The sequence below is a fragment of the Bombyx mandarina genome, chromosome 20 (assembly GCF_030267445.1).
Source record: "Bombyx mandarina strain Sakado chromosome 20, ASM3026744v2".
In the NCBI taxonomy this organism is placed as follows: Eukaryota; Metazoa; Arthropoda; class Insecta; order Lepidoptera; family Bombycidae; genus Bombyx; species Bombyx mandarina.
In genome coordinates, this window is record NC_143226.1 from 1,917,578 (window position 1) to 1,932,140 (window position 14,563).

A 14,563-nucleotide genomic window follows, 5' to 3' on the forward strand; every position below is an offset into this window, starting at 1 on the left:
TGACAGTAAATGTATCATAAATTTAATTTGGTTAAACAGTTTTCCTTTTCGGATCACATACTCTGCATTATCATTGTTTTGTGTTATCGTTAAATAAACATAACTTTAACTTTATCATAATAACTTTAAACAAATCATTGCATAAACTTAATTTCATTTATTCAGTACTGGTCAATTTGAAACGTCAGCTCAGTCAAAATTCGTTTTGAACTTACCGTATCAAGGATGCTTCAGTTAATTGTTTTTTAGTTAATGTTAGACTTCAGATCACTGTTTTATTTCATTACTAGGTATACTATATAAACACAAATGCCCACTTTTCCTATCTTAAATTCCACATTTTTGGCCACTAAACCCCAAACACCAAACCAATCATACCGTGCGGCTCGGTTTACATGACAGTTGACATTTCTAACAGTTGGAACATTGTGACGTATCATTTACGTATACACATGGAGTTAATAAGTAGTTAGAATAGTAACTCTATGCGTATACACAACACTGGCAGAAATTCCTGAAAGTGTTGACAGATTGCCAAAATACCTCATCCTTGCAGCATCCTTGCTATCCAAAATGTTTAGCCAGTTATTATTGCTTATCTCTCAAGATCCTTAGTATCCTTGCAACCTTCCAAGAATATTAAGGATGATTAAAGCCAACAGTTCGAGCAGTGTTCAGTATTGTGGTTCTTTATCAGGTAAAGCGAAATTTCCAAAATGTTGAGAAGCGTCAGCAGAGCGAAGTATTTGACAGCTGGTGTAAAACTTAGGCTTTATAAAACTCAAGCAATTGTTCGAGATCGCTTTTCTACTATCGCACCGTTCCCCTCTGGAGAAATATTCATCCCTACTTTCTAAAACTACACAGTGTGTTTCTAGATATTATTATGTGTTTGATTACTTAACATGTGACTGTAAAATAAACTCCTTTCCAAGGACTTTTACAAGCCCTATTCCATTCCCTTCTATGAAATTTAAGCAGAGGCCTTAGCTATATTGCGTCTTGGGAATTGTTGATATCCAAGATCAACGATGATTACTTATCTGGCTGTCCTTCATTTCATTGTATGTTTTTAATGAAAAAACGAAAAAAAGGCAATATTAATTGTGAGTTTTGAAATTATTTACTCTGAGGCCGTTCAGATCCTACAACTTCATCTATAAAAATTAAATGAGCTTTTACCCTTTGCCAATAGAATCGGAATCGAACTTTTCTAAAAAAATTCATTGACCATTCAGGTTTTTGGCTGAAGGGCGGTAAGCGAAGTTGTGTAAATTGTTTTATTTTGTTAATTCAGTGTTTCTTTAGGCTTAAATATGTAATTTATTAACTGCTTAGTACCTGTGAGGGTGTACAAATGTGGGAAAATGAAACTAAAGACGCTTTTCGTGGCATTGTGGGATATTCTAAAAAAATCACTGAAAAAGTCTCATAAACATTATTTTACTAAGAATTTATTTCATCCCGTCTAATCTCGTGTCATCACAAATTAGCTTCACCTAATTTTATCCATACCTATAATTTTTCACTCAATATAATTTTTATTTATCAGATTAAAGTATAATAGGCCGTATGATCGATATCTTCACCTGTCCTGTTGGAAACTGGAACTACCACCACTGACCATTTGTCAATTGCACTTAGAGACCTTTTGGCGGGAACGCGAGGATTGAAGTTGTGTGATTTGTTTTATTTTGTCTATTTAGTGTTTCTTCATGTTTAAATGTGTAATAACGGTGTTTTATTAACTGTTTAATATCTGTGAAAGTGCAGAAGTGTGGAAAAAGGAAACAAAGGCACTGGACGTGACTTCTCGGGATCCTCCACAAAGTCAACTGAAAAATTTCAGTAAATGACCACCATTTTACTGAGATTATATTTCATCCCATATTTTATCATCTCATCTCATTTCATTTCATTTTATATCATGTTTCATACTGATCAACTTCATTTCATTTCATAATATAATTTTTCTTATATAAAAAATATATAAAAGATTAGGCCGTATAGTATAATACCTTTGCATTTCCAGATGAAAAAACAAACTACTTATTTATTGAGGTTATGTTGTGACATTATAAATTAATATCAAACAAGTAAATAATCATGCCGCTAGATTTTCGAAGATTTAATGGTCCAGAAGATAGTGTATCATATAAAATATATACTAAAGACTACTTGAAAACATACGACGAACAATTAAAAGATCTGTATGATGAAAACGGGAAAAGAAAAGATGGACGTGAGCTAAATGAAGCTCGCAGCATGTGTATGTTTTGTATGTGTTAGTTTCATGTTTGGTTTAGTGTTTTTCAACAATTGAATTGTTGTTTCTTTTTGGGACGCTTGCATCGCTAGCTTCGGTCTCTTGATAACACAACTGGAAATTCATTAAAAGATATTTAATATTAATGTATTATTTCACGAATCAACTATTTGTTTTCAAGAATATTTTTGCAGCTTGCAGCAATACTACTTTTCTTAATTTCGTTTCAGTGAAAATTTACAAATAATTTTGTAAACTTTCTAAATTTTTTATTTGTGCATTTTCAGTTTCCACTAATATATCAAATCTACATTTTTTTTAGTTGCCAGAACTGACATGGTTTCACAAGCAAAGGGTTCAGCATATGTGGAGTTAAAGAAAACTAAAGTTGTATGCTCTGTATTTGATCCTAGAGAGATACCACATCAAAATGAATTCCGGTATATAGAATTATGTATAGAAATTAAATAAATAATATCTATTAGAGCTAATGTATGTTCTTTCACCTTAACTTCACATAGATACTTCATATAACAATATTTCAGCTATATATATAAAAAGCTTATATTTAGGCATTTAAATTAAATTATTCTACTTCCCCACCGATTAAACTAATTGAACATGAGCTTTAAAAAATACATTGGGCCACCATATACAATATCTATAATAGCTTTAAATAAATCCTAATCCTAATGCCTTATAATAAATCCTTGTTGTGTTTCCATCATTAACTTTCAGTCAGCTTGGCCAGTTATATTGTGAAGTGAAATTTGCACCGTTTTCATGCCCGAGAAAACGTCAACCATATGTTCCTGATGTAGAAGAGAAAGCCTTGTCTGTTGCTTTACGGCAGGCTCTTGAACCGGCTGTCTGTAGGCATTTCTTCCCAAACTATCAGGTAAAATAATAATTCAGTTATATCCAAAGCAATAAGGGACTGCAATTTTCAGGACAATACTATCTAGTCTTTCAAAAAATAAAATACTAAAACCTCATGGATGATCAGTCACAGTTAAGTGACAATAATATCTTCTTCTTCGTCGCTGAAGATTGTGTCCCTGAAACTTGATAGTGGCCTGTGTCGTGAGCTGTTTCCATCTTGTCCGGCTCTCAACTATCTGTTACAAGAGGATCCTCAGCTACTTCGGTCATATTGCCCACCGACAGTCATATAACTTGGACAAAGTGATTGTGACGGGCAGAGTAAAAGGAAAGAGACCCCACAACCGATTACCTAGCCATTGGTGTGATCAAATAACCGCCCTAACTGGGCTGCCAGTCGCAACCGCCATTCGAAAAGCTGAGGACAATAATATATGCACTTAACATAATATATTCCATCAACTTATGCCACAACCTAAAACATAATTGAAAATATGAATTCTGAGTTTTTTGAAAGAGAATAGTGTTGTTACAATTTCTCCAAAGCTCATATTATTGTCTGTTGTAACATAGACTACTTTTCCTAACTAGTTAAAAAAAATTTAAAGTATTATTGTTAATTCATCATTAATATATATGTTCCAATGTACTCATAATGATTGACTGTAAAAATGAAATAATTAATTTCTTCATTTTCTTACTATTTTAGATTGATGTTTTAATATACATCTTAGAACATGACGGGTCATGTTTAGCAGCTGCTATCAATGCAGCAGGACTTGCTCTAGCCAATGCCGCCGTTCCGATGTTTGATATAATCACATCATGCTCTGTAGCAGTCATAGGCAACAAAATGTTCATTGACCCCACCGAAATAGAAGAACATATAGCAAAGAACAGTACAGAAGTAAACCACGGAATTATAACAATGTCAGTGTTATCACAGTTAAAACAGATTTCAGATTTCACACAAATCGGTTCTATGGATGTTGAGTGTGTCACAAAAGTAATGGAAGTTTTATTAAAAGAATGTGAAATAATAGTTCCGAATATACAAAGAGTTCTAGTTGTGGATGTTGTAAAGAATTTTGAATTGAAAAAACACTTAGAAGCAGAAACAAAGAAACGGGAAGAGATTTTGAAAAAGAAAATGGACGAATGGAGATCTTTATTAAATGGTCAATGAATACTACTTTGCATTTTATTTGGCTTCCCCTTTGAATAATGAATGTATTTCCTAAATTTTTGTTTTGGTGGTTCATTGTAATGTGACCTATTTAACAATTTTAGACTTATACATAATAAAAATATCAAAAAAAAGCTTATCAATATTTTTAAAAAGCATATGCATGATTAAAATACTCCCAGCTTATTTAAAGAGTCTCTTAAATTACTTTGTATATAAACTATACATAAAGAAGGCTAAAAGGGAATCAAAACTGATTTCTTTGAGATAAAACAATATGAAACAAATTTGTATACAAAAATAAGATTGTCAAACATTTGACTATTGAACCAATTCTAAACTATACAAAATACACATTTTAAAAACTATGCCTGTTGTTTGTAGTTTTTATTGATAATAGTTGAGTTTTTGGTGGTACTATTTGAATAGACTAATTGTGTTTCTTAAAGGTTATAGAAATGAAAACAAACTGCTCGCATTTATGTCATGTTAAGGGATTCAAAGTCTAATAAGTAAATTAGCTTAATTCTATTTTTACAATCGAAGCGTTTAATCTTCAGGCTTTTCTGGCGGTGGGCCGCATGGTTGAAGCATTCGTTCCATCAAATTGAATTTTACGCGCGCTTTAGATTCATTTTCTACGATCGCAAAGTAACTCAACAAATCCGGATGACCCATGTAACTGCAGCAAGAGTCGCGATGTTGGTTCATAAGCCATTCATATTTGGTAGTGTCGGCGTGGCCTGTGCCTATATATTTGCTTTGTAGATGTTCAAGTTGACTGTGAATGTTGTATCTTTCACCCATTTTATTCTGTAAATTATTTTAAGGTTATAGTTCGAGTTAGTAATGTCATTAATGTAAAATTAAATGGTTATAAAATAAATAAAACGTTTCTAATAAAATATACACACTTACTTTAAAGGCAAGATGCTTGTTGAAATCGTTTATACTCAAGTTTAAATTCTAATTCAGTTAATATTGATATCACGTAGCAGCCCACAACAAAGAATATTCATAGACAATACATAAATTGCAGTACAGATTACTGCAGACACGAAGTATCTAAACCATAGATAAAATACTTAACGTTGAAATCTAAACACCAAAGGTTGTGCACAGTTTTTTAATGATTTCTTACACTGCATCTTCCACAGTAAGTTCTTTGATCTGTTTACATATCTGGTTTTGAAATAAGCTTTCATCTTTTAACGAAGCTTGGGAAGAGCCCCGGCCGTGGAATTAGTCTTAGTCTATGCTTCTGACGTTGACGTCCATCAGAGACGATTGCCACTTATTATTAAGTGGGACAGATACTCGTTTGCCGATAATGCTAACCAAAACAGTTAAGTACAGCTGTGTTGTCACATTTTGCTACACTTATGGACTTTTAGAGATACTAAACGGTTACAATTCTTCATTAATAGCACGTTTCAACAAACAAAAAAACAGTAAGTTAACAAAATTAACTATTAACTAGACTTCTACAGCTCACGCAACAAAGTTATTAAAGCAAAGAGGTTAATAAAAGATAAAATAAAAACTAAAAAAAGGTAAAGGGAGGATAGAAGTCCTCGTCGTGGCCTAACGGATTCGAAGTCGTCGTGGCCTAACGGATAGGACGTCCAGTGCATTCGTGTTGAGCGATGCACCGGTGTTCGAATCTCAGGAGGCTACCAATTTTTCTAATGAAATACGTACTAAGCAAATGTTCACGAATGACTTCCACGGTGAAGGAATAACATCGTGTAATAAAAATGAACCCCGCAAAATTATAACTTTCGTAATTACTGGTGGCAGGACCTCTTGTGAGTCCGCGCGGGTGGGTACTACCACCCTGCCTATTTCCGCCGTGAAACAGTAATGCGTTTCGGTTTGAAGGGTGGGGCAGCCGTTGTAACTAAACTTGAGACCTTAGAACTTATATCTCAAGGTGGGTGGCGCATTTACGTTGTGGATGTCTATGTGCTCCAGTAACCACTTAACACCAGGTGGGCTGTGAGCTCGTCCACCCACCTAAGCAATAAAATAATAAAAAAATTGTGAGATATACATAATTACAACCACGCTAGATCAGCTGCATCTATCATGGAATCTTAAGTTCACAGGTATTTTAATTAAGTGTATTTTCTATGCTCACAGTTACATATTAACTTAGTGTAGGTACTTACAAAGTACACTCTAAGGTACGTTGATATCGTCGTATTTCTAAACTCTTTGGTATGTTGTTAAGTTGATTAATTGATCAATTTAAAACCAGTTGCCATAGAAAATACACTACCGTGTTTATTCAATATTTTTGATAAACTTAATAACCAGAAGCCAGTCATTACTGAGAGAGTTGTTTTTTATCAAGATATACATTTCGTAATTCTGTTCGCCTTTAAATATTCTCTATTCAGAATTATTGTTATTTCTGACAAACTATGAGCAAATCACCGAAAGAAACAGAGCTAAAAGAAAGTGAAAAAAATATTCGCAAACAAGCAAAGCAAATTGTACAGCGAAAATATTCAAATGTTTTCAAAAGACCAACACATTTATTCATGCACGAAAAAAACATCTCCAGTATCGTAAGTATTTCATGATTTTCTGCCCTGTGTTTGTGTTTTTATGTGCATAGTGCCATGAGTGATAGGTATTAAATAAGACAATAATTGGGACTGATTGCTTCACGGCAGGAATAGGTAGATTGATTGTACCTACAAATGTGGGTTTCGAATATACCGAATAATCCATGCAATGAGTAAGTTTTTAAATTTTTTTATTGCTTAGATGGGTGGACGAGCTCACAGCCCACCTGGTGTTAAGTGGTTACTGGAGCCCATAGACATCCACGACGTAAATGCGCCACCCACCTTGAGATATAAGTTCTAAGGTCTCAGGTATAGTTACAACGGCTGCCCCACCCTTCAAACCGAAACGTATTACTGCTTCACGGCAGAAATAGGTAGGGTGGTGGTACCCACCCGCGCGGACTCACAAGAGGTCCTACCACCAGTAAGTAAGTGAGTTTTGTAAGTTAATTATTTTTTCGGAGTCAAATTTTATTATGACATGTTATTTCTTCTTTTTCGAATTTCTTTGCGGCATATGTTCATAAAGTAAAATCTATTCTCGGAAAAAAAATTCGCCTTGCAAAATTAAAACTACAACATTCGAATTCGACGGGCAGAGTACCGAACATCTTATTCATTGAGAGACGATGCTTTTTCGTGACTAAAATTTTAGAAATTAGCTGATATATAACACCTCTAGTGTCACAGGCATATTATTTACTAAAAAAACAGCTCAACTTGTAGTACTCATTTCAATGATTTCACGTTAAAATCGATAACATTACTTTTTAGCCCGAACCAAAACATCCAAGTAACATAATCTACGCATATTATCACAACAATAAAATTGAAAAAATTGAAAACATCGAACTCTTATACAATCTGACGCATTTACATCTACAATGTAACAGAATAAGCAAAATTGAAGGCTTACAGTGCCTTTATAAATTAAAAAAATTGTATTTAGGCAACAATCGGATTAATGTTATTGAGAATTTGGAGAATTTGAAATATTTAGAAGAACTACACGTTGAGAAGCAAAATCCAGAAGGATTTGATGGATTGTGTTTCGATCCGAGGACTACTTTATCTATTGGCGTATGTATTAAAATTATAAAATAACAACATTTCAGGATTCAGCAGGAACGAAATTCAACAGATTTGAATTTTTCTAAACTGCCGCGTACGATATGTGAGTCGACTAGTATCAAAGCCGGCAATGTGACTTTTGGACAATTATTGGTAAATCAGAAAAACGAATTATTGATTTTGTATTCCATTGGCAGTCACAAAACTCTTCTGAACGACATCTTAGATAAATAACAGGTTAAGTATTAACCTTTATTTAATGCAGGTTTTGAACCGTATTCTTTGAAGGAGACGATTATATTCAAATCAATCTGTATTGACATATCAATAACATTTTTTTGTCCAAATGCACAGATTGCCACCTTTGATAATAGACGACTCATGTATGCAAAACTTGACTGATGAGATCTTCATTAGCGTGTTTATCTTCATTACGTCATTCGGGGCCAAAATAGAGAACTAACCATCTTAAACAAATGTCAGCCACATTTGAGATCATACGTTGTTTTTGCTGTTTAGCTCGACCTGAAAAAAGTTTGATAAATTGTTCCTAGATAGTAATAAAGAGATTTGGATACACAGATTCTCACTTTTTTTTTTATTGCTTAGATGGGTGGACGAGCTCACAGCCCACCTGGTGTGAAGTGGTTACTGGAGCCCATAGACATCCACAACGTAAATGCGCCACCCACCCTGAGATATAAGTTCTAAGGTCTCAACTATAGTTACAACGGCTGCCCCACCCTTCAAACCGAAACGCATTACTGCTTCACGACAGAAATAGGCAGGGTGGTGGTACCCACCCGCGCGGATTCACAAGAGGTCCTACCACCAGTTATTACGCAAATTATAATTTTACGGGTTTCATTTTTATTACACGATGTTATTTCTTCAGCGTGGAAATCAATCGTGAACAGTTATTGAGTACGTATTTCATTAGAAAAATTGGTACCCGCCTGAGATTCCAACTCCGGTGCATCGCTCAACACGAATGCATTGGACGTCTTATCCGTTAGGCCACGACGACTTCAGACACATAGTGAGGCCATTCGATTTGGTTGTTAGAAGTTGGTATTTAAGTTATGCGGTATTTATCTACACGCAATATCTACATGCCAATGATCTGACTACATACTTAGGCTTTTCTAAATACGAAAAGTTAATAAAGAGAGAAATGAATCGGAGATTAACTGGCCAAGGGAGCTTTCGCGCAACCATCACAAAAACATTTATTTATTATTTTTCGGACTTGATTTTACTAGCGGAACTTATTTCTCAAAATTATGTAGATTACTCACACATAGCTTTATATTTTTAATTTTACCATATTTTTTTGTAGGCTTCTCTTAAGGTTTTAAATGTATCAGAGAATAAATTAACAGACGTAGCGTGGGTGAAGCCACTGCGACGTCTCGAGGTGCTGATCGCTAAAAACAACAAACTCGATGATGTCAAAGTAAGTACGCTTGATTTCCTTATGTAGTTTTAAGGATGTTGTTGAAGTATTCGATTTTATCCTCTTCTATCAATATTACGTTAATTAAGAATACTTTTACAACCCAAATGCTGTTCTACTTTATTAAAGCATTTACACCGGGTTAACAACATCGTTTGGCTTGAAAATATGTATCCCCAGTGCCATCCTGTCTAGTATAACGATAGTGCACCGTCGAAATACACGCAGCATCGGCAGTAAAGTGGCAATTGATTATTTGTTCATGTCACCTCATGGTATCGTAACAATAGGTACCCTTAGATCTTTTTTTTCATTTCATTGCGTAGGGCGCTGAAAAGCATCCTCCACGGGGCGACCTGAGAGGGTCGAGACCGCGCGGTGCGCTATAGCACTCTAGCGCGACGCCAAGGGCGACACTATCATCGTTTAAAGATCTACCAGTTGGCGGTGTATCGCGTCCCGGCCGCGTGTCTGGTTGCTGTGTTAGCCACGGTAACCAGACACGCGGTACCCCGCCCAAGTTCTTACTTCGGAGAATCGGACGCTTGGGCCATCGGACCGTCTAGTCCTACACACCCTACTCGCCATCCAGAAACCTCGTGGAAGACTCGGTCCTCGGCCCAAATTAAAAGGGGTAAAACGCTAGGTATTTAATAAGTATGCAAAGATTTTGTTCGCCCTTTGAGGGAATTGCTTGTATACCTATGTTAATAAAAGCATTTTGTGTTACAGACAGTAGCTGATGATTTGTGCACACTGACCTCATTGGTCGACGTAAATTTTATTGGAAATCCCTTAACGAAGAAACATAGATATAAAGAGACTTTAATCGCTAGATGCGCTCAATTACGTGAGTAGAAATTAAGGTCATTCGATAGAATATATTATTATGTAGCTTTTTGTATAGCATGACTATTAACGAAATTCCTCAAGATTTACATGGATAGTAATTATAATCGTTTAATCTTTGTGTTTCTGAGGTAAATTGTACTTCGACTTTTTACCACCGTTATACCACTAGGTCTCAAAGTACCATACCGACGAAAAGCTCCAGTGGCTAAAGCTGTGATGACTGCCAGTGCAGCGTCTCGTGTGATAGGGTAGTCGCGAAAGTCGCGGCTCCCATGAATTACTCCCACCTTGCTCCTGTCTTCTTCAGTTAAAGACTCTGGAAGTTGTTAAACGACAAGGACTATTAGTCTCTCAGTTCCAATAAAAGGCATCTGAATACAGATGACCAGTTAATTCGCCTATCACTCGCCTTTATATATTTGCTTTTAAAAACTATGTTTATGGTTCGTAATCTGAAATAAGCTGTAGTGAACTATAGTGAAGCAGTAATGCGTTTCGGTTTGAAGGGCGGAGCAGCCGTTGTAACTATACTGAGACCTTAGAACTTATATCTCAAGGTGGGTGGCGCATTTACGTTGTAGATATCTATGGGCTCCGGTAAGTACTTAACGCCAGGTGGGTTGTGAGCTCGTCCACCAAGATAAGCAATAAATAAATAAAAAATAGTGGCCCTTCTTCCTTTTTGATTATACGAAAGTGAATTTACGATACGAATTATACGATAAAAAAAAGAATTAAAAACTTAATTGTAAAATCACAGGTATATTAGACACTGTCATAATTCATACGAAAGCAAAGACATTCCTCGAGAATTTCGACAAAATTATTCGCCTGCGACAACTAAACGAACGCAACAGAATCAGCATGAGTAAGGAGGGCGTGGATCAGTTCTTCGACTTGAACATGCTTCCGGGACCAAGGGCGCAAAGTGCTCTGTCTATTTCTGAGTATTCGAATCAGAAGCCTAAAGGTAATAATATAATATAATATAAACAAAATACAATATAATTTTCTATACTTAGTGCTGTATTCGAAATATTATACCAAAATTTCTTCTACTTATACCTGAAATGTAGACAACTTATACCTAAAATAACTTTTTTCAAGACCAATATGTAAAATTTAAATTACCTATCTAGCTTTGAATACTTTTAAAATTATTAAAAAAAAATGAACACATTTAAAAATCTGTTAATATCACAAAGTAATAAATCTCATTTTTCCGTTAATCTGTTTTAAATATTCCTGTGATCTAGAAATTATGAGATTGTCTTGTTAAAATTCGTTTTGAAATTCCATTTTCTTGGTATCATGGGAACTTTGATAAGTTGACAGGTCTTATGAATCCACGGAATAGATAAATAAGGTTGGAATGGTAATGTAGGCGGGGCAAGCGTGCCACAGTTATGATTGTACAAACATAACTCGACCGATTCTTTCATTCACCGCGTTTAGTGCGCTTCGGACTACTTTGGCGAACAGATCTCCGCTTTATAGTGCCGTGTTGTGCAATTATAACTTGTAAAACAAAAAATCAGACCTCAAGTATAGAGCGAGGAGGTTTATCTTTCGATCGGTAAGTCGAAATTAAAATTTAATTACAATATTATTTGTCTAAAACATAAAAATATACTGAGCATTATGAAATTCCAAACATTAACAATATTATTGCAGCAAGTTATAAATAGCATACATTGCGCGATGTGTACTCGCCCAATGAACGCAATGACCAAGTCAGCTTCCAATGTACTACATGCATTGCGTTCTCTACACTTCAGTCTTTGAAATTTCGGCCTTTGCCCTGATTGGCCGTGGTGCAGTTTGTCGATAGTGAGGTGACCATGTGGTGAAATAAAATCATCGACAGAATTCTCGACTATATTTACATTTGACATGGATAATTTTTGCATTATTTTATATTTAATTAATGATACCTAGTATATTCTTAGTTAGACGTATTTCGAGTAAAATAAATATGTATTATTATTATTTAATTATTATCATTGAATTAAAGTGAAGGTATAATATAAAGGGACATGTAGACCTCTCATTTACGGGTATTTACTATATTGTCTAAGACGTATTAAAATCTAAGTAACATGCTATATGACTTATGCAGTAAATTAAAAATTTTAGGTTTCCTAAAGAACCTAACGCCAGGGAACAATGGATTGACGTGACAGGTAAAGGAAACTGGAGACAAAGACGAGTACTATTTGCTCTAAACATTTTACTGAAAATGATTTTACCATAAAAAAATCAGAATACACTTAGTTTTGAAAAATTCATTCGCAATTAATAGCAAGCGCCAACTGCTTAACAAATACGTTTTATTCCAGCGACAGTGACTATTTGTAATTAATAAAAGTAAAATAGTTTTTTTTTTCAATATTTATTTCATGTTTCATTTTCTCCATTCATTCAGATAACTTATCGACAAAGAATATCGATTTTATCAAGCACTAGCGTGTATGAACATTTTTATTGCCTTTTTGCGTGTGTGAGTGTGTATGCCTACGGGTGTTTTGTGCTAGTTTGCGAACGAATATCTGTCCTGAGATTTATGTGTGGGTGTTTTTGTTGTGTGCGAAATACTTGTAATCACAGTGTGTGTATGTGTAGAAATTAAAATAGTGGGGATGAAGCGGCGACACTGGTTCTAATACAAAATTAGAGCAAAGGCCTTTCCAACCTTATTTATCTATTCCGTGTATGAATCGAACCCCGTTGTTTAGAAATAGATTTAACCGTCCACAAACAATGGTAGTATAGTATACCTAAAGAGTACAATGAAGAAATATTGATAAAATATTCTCAAGTTTATCTTGACACGCATTTAAAAAAACGTATCAATACATATTCTGTAACATTAAAATACTGGCAGACTTAAAAGTTAAAAGGTCTTAAAATCTTTAAAAAAAAAACATTTTGATAAAGGTGTAGCTTTAGATTAATAATTCACGAGTTTTTTTCTGTTAATAATGTTTTTATTAACTTAATTAAACGTATTTTTAGTTACGGCAATAGATTCGACCTACACGTTTATGCCACGAGCTTTTTGGCGATCACGTCCTGCGCCAGTGCCTTTCGATGCCAACCTACAACACATGGAACCGCATCCTTTGCCGAAACAGCCTTCGTCATCAAAATCTGATGGTCCACCAGTAAAAGGAATCTTAAAGAAGCCTATGCCCATGAAATATATTTAGTTTGTGTTTTTTTAAAATAAACTATTGTTTTTTTTTGTATCGGGAAGTGATTTCATTTATTTATTAGTTTTTAAAGGATGAACTTATATCATGCAGTGAACTAATAATATAGTTTCACTCACGATGAATTTGAAAATTATCATACTTTGCACAACTAGTGGCGTCCGTACGTTCAAGAGCGTTACGGTCTAAAACAATAATTATGTTTTGCTCTTCTAGTGTAACGCCGGTTAAAGTCATTAGTAATGTAATATGCAGATGCAGGAGATCGATCCCGGGAAAGACAGCAAAGGACAATGCCCATTTTCTATGGGCGTTTGGGCCCCTAAAAAAGTTGTCGCGTCATGATGGTTTTAACTTATTTTGATAGACAAAGAAATATCGTTTCATATTCAGAAAACTATTTTTATATTCTCACCCAGGTTTAAGAGAAATCTATTTTTTTCTGCAGCTAACATTAAGTTGTTAATTGTTTTTTTCGAAATCAATAATCGCTTTCATCATTATTTGAGTCGTCTATTATCAAAGGTGGCAATCTGTGCATTTGGACAAAAAAATGTTATTGTTATGTTAATACAGATTGATTTGAATATAATCGTCTCCTTCAAAGAATACGGTTCAAAACCTGCATTAAATAAAGGTTAATACTTAACCTGTTATTTATCTAAGATGTCGTTCAGAAGAGTTTTGTGACTGCCAATGGAATACAAAGTCAATAATTCGTTTTTCTGATTTACCAATAATTGTCTAAAAGTCACATTGCCGGCTTTGATAATAGTCGACTCATTTACAGTATTGAATAAATTAATTGTGGTTAATGTTGCTAGAAATAAGTCCTTACGTACATTTTATTTTGGGCTATGCTCGGAGTTTCCCTGCGAGACCAAATCAGAAATGAGGAGATTCGCAGGAAAACCATGGTAACCGACATAGCCCAAAGGATTGCAACACTGAAGTGGCAGGGGGCAGGACACATTGCTCGCGGAACAGATGGCCGTTGGGGCCAGAAGGTTCTTGAGTGGCGACCGCGTACTGGGAGACGTAGCGTGGGTAGGCCTCCCACAA

General features: G+C 34.9%; 4 protein-coding genes across 8 annotated transcripts in view; 2 read left to right on the plus strand and 2 right to left on the minus strand.

Annotated features, from left to right (window-relative positions):
• The window catches only part of LOC114245100 (putative divalent cation/proton antiporter TMEM165), a 48,194-nt gene extending 47,782 nt beyond the window's left edge, over positions 1 to 412 (minus strand). The window contains exon 1 of one of the 2 annotated variants that reach the window (XM_028177110.2): positions 216 to 412. The gene's annotated coding sequence lies outside the window, so the exon portion shown is untranslated. The remainder of the gene's footprint in view (positions 1 to 215) is intronic. The other variant, XM_089736151.1, reaches the window with a different exon arrangement.
• Positions 413 to 2,030: 1,618 nt separating this feature from the next.
• On the plus strand, positions 2,031 to 4,340 carry LOC114245055 (exosome complex component MTR3). 3 transcript variants are annotated; one of them, XM_028177057.2, is made up of 4 exons: positions 2,031 to 2,284; positions 2,589 to 2,706; positions 3,005 to 3,164; positions 3,858 to 4,340. In XM_028177057.2, the coding sequence occupies exons 1-4, from the start codon at positions 2,107 to 2,109 to the stop codon at positions 4,332 to 4,334; spliced, it is 933 nt and encodes a 310-aa protein (XP_028032858.2). In that variant the 5' UTR covers positions 2,031 to 2,106; the 3' UTR covers positions 4,335 to 4,340. The 3 variants fall into 3 exon arrangements, with proteins under 3 accessions (XP_028032858.2, XP_028032860.2, XP_028032859.2); XM_028177059.2 differs by having other exon boundaries at positions 2,032 to 2,269; XM_028177058.2 differs by having other exon boundaries at positions 2,034 to 2,278.
• Positions 3,941 to 5,396, minus strand: Sf3b5 (splicing factor 3B subunit 5). Its single transcript, XM_028177060.2, has 2 exons — positions 5,253 to 5,396; positions 3,941 to 5,147 (listed from the first exon to the last, which is right to left on the minus strand). Exon 2 carries the CDS (start codon positions 5,139 to 5,141, stop codon positions 4,884 to 4,886), a length of 258 nt encoding a protein of 85 aa, XP_028032861.1. The 5' UTR covers positions 5,142 to 5,147; positions 5,253 to 5,396; the 3' UTR covers positions 3,941 to 4,883.
• Positions 5,397 to 6,589: 1,193 nt separating this feature from the next.
• On the plus strand, positions 6,590 to 13,536 carry LOC114245058 (Jumonji domain containing 7). Of its 2 annotated transcripts, XM_089736148.1 has the most exons (6): positions 6,590 to 6,907; positions 7,685 to 7,990; positions 9,321 to 9,437; positions 10,170 to 10,287; positions 11,050 to 11,259; positions 13,305 to 13,536. In XM_089736148.1, exons 1-6 carry the CDS (start codon positions 6,761 to 6,763, stop codon positions 13,496 to 13,498), a joined length of 1,092 nt encoding a protein of 363 aa, XP_089592274.1. In that variant the 5' UTR covers positions 6,590 to 6,760; the 3' UTR covers positions 13,499 to 13,536. The 2 variants fall into 2 exon arrangements, with proteins under 2 accessions (XP_089592274.1, XP_089592275.1); XM_089736149.1 differs by lacking the exon at positions 7,685 to 7,990 and having other exon boundaries at positions 6,594 to 6,907.
• The last annotated feature ends 1,027 nt before the right edge of the window (positions 13,537 to 14,563 follow it).

Bases quoted from the DNA above. Each gene is read 5' to 3' on its own strand.
- LOC114245055 (XM_028177057.2), top strand. From the start codon at position 2,107: ATGCCGCTAGATTTTCGAAGATTTAATGGTCCAGAAGATAGTGTATCA. The intron at 2,285-2,588 runs GTTAGTTTCATG...CATTTTTTTTAG, and splicing joins CATGTGTATGTTTTGTATGT to TTGCCAGAACTGACATGGTT. The intron at 3,165-3,857 runs GTAAAATAATAA...TTACTATTTTAG, and splicing joins ATTTCTTCCCAAACTATCAG to ATTGATGTTTTAATATACAT.
- Sf3b5 (XM_028177060.2), bottom strand. From the start codon at position 5,141: ATGGGTGAAAGATACAACATTCACAGTCAACTTGAACATCTACAAAGC.
- LOC114245058 (XM_089736148.1), top strand. From the start codon at position 6,761: ATGAGCAAATCACCGAAAGAAACAGAGCTAAAAGAAAGTGAAAAAAAT. The intron at 7,991-9,320 runs GTATGTATTAAA...ATTTTTTTGTAG, and splicing joins GGACTACTTTATCTATTGGC to GCTTCTCTTAAGGTTTTAAA. The intron at 11,260-13,304 runs GTAATAATATAA...ACGTATTTTTAG, and splicing joins TTCGAATCAGAAGCCTAAAG to TTACGGCAATAGATTCGACC.